We start from the raw sequence: 5,885 nt of genomic DNA, 5'->3' as shown, positions 1-5,885 counted from the left end.
AACTACACCCGCCAAGATGAACACCTCTAACTAACCTGGTTCAATAATCGATTATCGAACCACTGAACCTGACTCAATCATTGAATATGGCTCTAATACCACTTGTTAGGACCAAAAATAAGCAAGTGTAAACGCGGAAGCTAGCAATGCAAGCCTCAAAAGACCACGAGTAAGAAGACAATGAGAAATATACCAAAAGACACAAAGAGTTAACGTGGTTCGGTCAATCGACCTACGTCCACAAAGGAGATGAGCAATCCACTATAAATGTGAGAGTACAAAATATAGAGAGAAACAACCTCAACCAATTCACTTGGAATACATGAGAGGTTCACACAAGTGATAACGTATCAAGCTTGTGACCCATAAATTCTCTCCCTAACCAAAACTCTCAAAGTCTTTAAGACTACATTGTGAATGCTGATTCAGTTAGAAGGAACATTCCTCTATTTATAGAGTCCTAAACCTTTTTCCTACAATAAAAGGATTAGTCAATCCAAAACCTTTTCCTAAAAGGAAAACTTATTTATGATAAAAATCAGGGCAAATAAAACTCAACAATAATAACAATGAAAGAATACTCACCTCAATTCAACTCAATACAAATTCAACTGAATACAAAAGCAATAACAAAATATGAAATGTTTAAAGCTTCATAAATAAAAGATATTAACTCAAGGATGTATATAAAATACAATAAATTACTCTTTAATCTTATTTGTGAGATTCTCAAACCGATAACCATCAATTGAGCTATGTGATGATACAACATCTAGCCTACTCGTTTTAAAAACCAAAATTTCTCTTTTTCAATGTAAAAGAGGTATTTTTGGGAATACTTAGTTCCTTTATATTCTTTCTTAATCATGGATGGAACTCTTCTCAACACTAATCTTTGCTTTCTCAGAAAATTAGTTTAAGACCATTGTTGGTGTCACGACCCAAAAATGGACGTGATGGCTCTCGTCTTATCCAACCAAGACAAGTCAGCCTAAAATTCAACCATTATAACAAATGCGAAAATTTTAGAATCAAATCAAAAATATCCCCAAAATCTGATTGTCACGTGTACAAGCCAGAATAAGTCAACCCAACAAACTCTTAGAGTGCTTCAATTAGATAACATACTAAAATTCAGAATATTTATGTGTTGTCCATAAGTTTAAGGCTGTCTCAAATTTCATTAATTCAACGGGGCTAGTGAAAATTGAAATACATAGGATTCTACTAGGTATTAACTTTATACAAGTAAGATCAGTGAAACTGGAACTATGATACTCACGACCTGACTATCCGAGTCATGATGATACCTACTATAACACACCAGTAGGTAAGTCAACCGTTACCAAAAAATGACAAATAATAAGTATAAGTGTAGAGCTAATTAAAAAAATAACACTAATAATAAGAAAAAATAGAAATTGAAGCAACTAAGAACTGTATATAATAAAGTCCTTCCAGAATTTGGAAGTCACGAGGACAAAGTTGTCTAATATAATCAAATACAAGTCCTAAAAGTCGACAACAACAAGTTGCCTCAAAGACAAAAGACTAGTTGACACAAGTACAAAAGGAGACATGATGATCAAGAACGCCAAGTGTTCACCCTCGTCTCCGATATCCAAAAGCTACAAAAGATGACACGAATAATCATCGTTGTAGATGGTCCTAAGATCTACATAACGAAAAAGATGTAGAGTGTAACATGGGTACCAAAATAAGTTACGCAATAGACATCATAAGCCGACAAGTGCACAAAATAGTCAAGGCTACAAAAATGAAATGTAACCCAAATATGAATCCTAAAACATTTGTTGGCTCCCAGCCCAAGTAACAACGTAACCAAGAACCAGTCAAATCTCAGCCCAAATAGAAATACAGTCAATCAATCTCAGCCACCTAACAAGACGGTCCACTCGGAGATATGTAAGTCGTCCAACTAGAAAGAGTGACAGGGGGCGTGTCGACTTCGTAGAGGATCTCAAGTAGGCTCCAAGGCACTGTGGATCGAAGTCCAATCGTAAATGATCATAAATAGATCATAGCCTGGAATACACCGATTTTGAGAAATTGCAAAACCTCTGGTAACATATCGGCGCGGTAGAAATGGGGAGAGAAGACATATAGGGCTAACAAACTGGGAAAGAGACTAAACTGTGGCTCATACTATCATACCTAAATCTCTTATTCCATTTTAAAAGAACCTATTCCATTCCACTGGTATAGTTGTGTGTCACCCTCTATAGCGGCTTCTACGGACAAAAACTTGGACCAAAAATAGAAGAATTGACCAAAATAAGTCATTCTATAAATCAATTCACCAAAATAGTATGTTTTTAATTTTGTTTACAAAACTAGTATAAACGTGATTCACAGTAACGTGTTATGCTTTATTTTATTTTAAAAAATTTAATGGAAAAAAAAACAAAAGTTCACGGAGCAAACAGAAATAAACGTTATTGACAATAACGTTTTATACTTCGTTATCTAGAATCACGTTTTAGAGCTAAAACGTTACTTAAAGTAACGTTTTTATATTTTAGTACGTTTTATCCAGTCACGGGCTCTGCAATTAAAGAATCGAATCCTGTATTTTACAGATTATAAAACGTAACTGACAATCACGTTTATTATATAAAACGTAACTGTCAATCACGTTTTATGTTTATTTAATCACGGGGCACCAGATTAAGAATAAAATCCTGCTACATTGGAATCTTACAGATCATAAAACGTTATCGCTGATCACATTTCTGCATTAAATCGTGACTATCAATTACGACACTATGTTAAAGTTAATTTTCTCTTTTTTTTACTGACGACAAATGGTTATAAAATGAACCTTGTTGAAACAAATGTTCTAAACACTCCAACAATATTCATTCATAATTTTGTTTGTGTAGCCCAATTTTGAAACAATATTTACAAAGGTATGAATTAAATAAGTCAAGTCAATGTATCATATTGTGTTATTATTTTTACCATAGCTTTCAAATATTTTTCTAATTTATTACTTAGAAAGATGACTTATTTTTATGTGTAGGAATAAAAATGGCAAATTTTGAACATAATGTGATGGTTGCTTTGTACTGGGGTGGCGAAATAATTACTGAAATGAACGGATGCAGGTATACTGAATGTGCTAGAATGATTATTAACATGTATACTTCAATGAAGTATGTTGAATTGGTTGAATTATTGCATGAGAAAATGGGTACAACTAGTGAAAATATTCAAATGGATATTTCGGGAAAATATCCTTGTTCGATTCAAGGTAACCATACAAGGTTCATTGAGTTTAAAATTGATGATGATCAATCTTTGCTACAATTTTTTGTTATACCTCAAAACTTTGCGGATAAGATTGACATAAATGTTTTGGAAATGTATGTAAAGACCAAATCAACAAATCAAAATGATATATTTCAAATTAGTGGTCAACATGGTTATCACATGAATTTATTGTCTCAAAATTATGGATTTGCCACGGTTAGTCAACCTCATTATGCAGAGCCGATTGCTCAACCACCATTTCAACAATTGTTAATGCATGACCAAGGATCATTTGGCGAAGGTTCAAGTAGCCAAAGACATGTTGACAATAGTTCGAGAAAATATGAGGGCAGGTAAAACAACAAATTTATGTTTTAATGAATTTTAATATAATTAGTTGATAACACAATTTTACTCATTATAAATATACATATATAGATAGATAGTGATATTTTTTGTGATTAATTACCTTAACTTTTTTAAGGAATAACCTTATGGAGAATAAATTACTGATTTTAAAACAAGCTTCTATGTATCATAATTTTCTAAAATTTAATTGAACTTCTTTTTCCACAGAGAAAATGAGAACAATGTTGATCCATATAGTGATGTAAATGCTGAAATTAGTGAAGAAAGTTCGGAGGAAGATGAACCTTCAAAAGATGATGGTGAAAGTGAATCAGATGAAGATATCAATAATGCTAGAGATTTTTCTCAAAATGACATTGGTATAAATCTTCCTAATCAATTTGAAAAGGATGTGTCTGAAGTGCAAAATGATGTACCCTATTTTAGAACATTAGATAACGAGGAAGACATTTTCATGTCTACATGTGAATCTGAGATGGAGTATTGTTCCGTCTGGTCTGAAGATGGCACAAAAGATTTGAAAAAAGGTATGTTTTTTAATAGTAAAGAAAAATTAAAACGAGCTGTGACAATTTGGAGTTTAAAAAAAATTAAAGAATTCAAGGTGGTGACATCAAACAAGAGTTTATGGGTTGCAAGATGCAAGTTTCATACTTCATTGGGTTGCTTGTGGTTTCTCCGAGGACGAAAGGTTGGAGATAACCTTTGGAAAATAGGAAAATATATTGAAAATCATAGATGTGAGACTGAGGGGCTTTCTAGAGGTCATGCCAATCTAAATACCAATTTAATTGCATCTTTGATTCTTAATCAAATTGAAAAAAATCCCAAGGTTTTGGTGGTAGATGTCATTTCCAAGGTTCACGAAAAATTTGGTCATCAAATAACATACAGAAAAGCGTGGCTTGGGCGTCAACGCGCATTTGAATTGGTGTATGGTGACTTTAAGAAATCATTTAGTGACCTACCCAAATTTTTTGCAGCTTTTCAACACTTTAACCATGGAACAATTGTGGAATGGAAACACGAAGAGTCTATGAGTTCATTAGAGGTAAAAACTTTTAAATATGTATTTTGGGCTTTCAAGTCATGCATTGATGGATTTCAAACATGTCGCCCTGTTATTTCAGTAGATGGAACTCATATGTATGGAAAATATGAGATTAAATTATTGATTGCTGTTGGAATTGATGGAAATGATAATATTCTTCCTCTAGCGTTTGCTATTGTAGACAAAGAATCGAAAGAAGCATGGAAATGGTTTTTTAAGAATTTGAGTGCACATGTCATAAAAGATAGAGAAGATATTTGTGTTATATCTGATAGGGCAAAAGGAATATTGACAAGTTTGCAGGAGTTGCGGCGATTTCAGGAGCCTCGAGTCTTCCATCGATATTGTATAAGGCATCTTAAGAGTAATTTTCAATCTCGATTTCCAAACAAGGATCTTAGTAGGCTGATGTGGAGGGCTGCTTCAACCCATCAAGTAAGAAAATTTGAGTCCTTGATTTGGCAAATTAGAGAAGAAAATGAAGATGCATATGAATATCTCATGGAAATCCCCTTGGAGAAATGGACGGTTAGCCATGATGGTGGTAAAAGATGGGGAGTGTTGACAACAAATCTTTCAGAGTCGTTCAATGGAGTGTTGAAAAAAGCACGTGGCTTGCCGGTCACTTCTATGGTCAGACTTTCATTAGAGCAAACTGTTGAAAGATACACTCGTAGGTCTAAAAAAGCGCAACAACTCCTAGAACAAGATGAATTGTGGATCGAAAGGTTCAAAATGAAGTGGGAGAAGAACTATGAAAGTTCAAAAAGGCACTTTGTTTTTGATTGGAATATACCCACAGGGGTATTTGAGGTTAGATCTATTCAAGTTGATGGTACTGGTGGTAATCCTCATTGTGTTTCACTGAATGAAAGAAAATATGATTGTGGAAAATGGGTTAATTTACATTTCCCATGTTCACATGTCATGAAGGTACTGATAGAATGGGAGAGTTAGCTAGAAACTTTGTTAGTGAACATTTCACTGTAGAGAATTAATGGGATGTTCATTTACTAGGTCCCAAAACTTCCCATCACATTTTCTTGTGTTCAAAATCATATTATCATTCCCCATCCATATATCTCGTGACCTATGAGTGAGCTGTCCAGTTAATACAGACGGATCAAGTGGATCGGGATCCAATTGGTATGCATTATTAGCAGCCATAAAATAAATACCTATACAGAAGTAA

General features: G+C 33.8%; 1 protein-coding gene across 1 annotated transcript; it reads left to right on the top strand.

The window, feature by feature from the left end:
• The first annotated feature begins 3,051 nt into the window (after positions 1 to 3,051).
• LOC107013145 lies at positions 3,052 to 5,650 on the top strand. The gene is made up of 2 exons (XM_027915319.1): positions 3,052 to 3,626; positions 3,850 to 5,650. Exons 1-2 carry the CDS (start codon positions 3,052 to 3,054, stop codon positions 5,648 to 5,650), a joined length of 2,376 nt encoding a protein of 791 aa, XP_027771120.1.
• The last annotated feature ends 235 nt before the right edge of the window (positions 5,651 to 5,885 follow it).

This window comes from Solanum pennellii, chromosome 3 (assembly GCF_001406875.1).
Source record: "Solanum pennellii chromosome 3, SPENNV200".
Taxonomy (NCBI): Eukaryota; Viridiplantae; Streptophyta; class Magnoliopsida; order Solanales; family Solanaceae; genus Solanum; species Solanum pennellii.
Note: the sequence above shows the minus strand (reverse complement) of the source record. Positions and strands in the feature narration are given on the sequence as shown.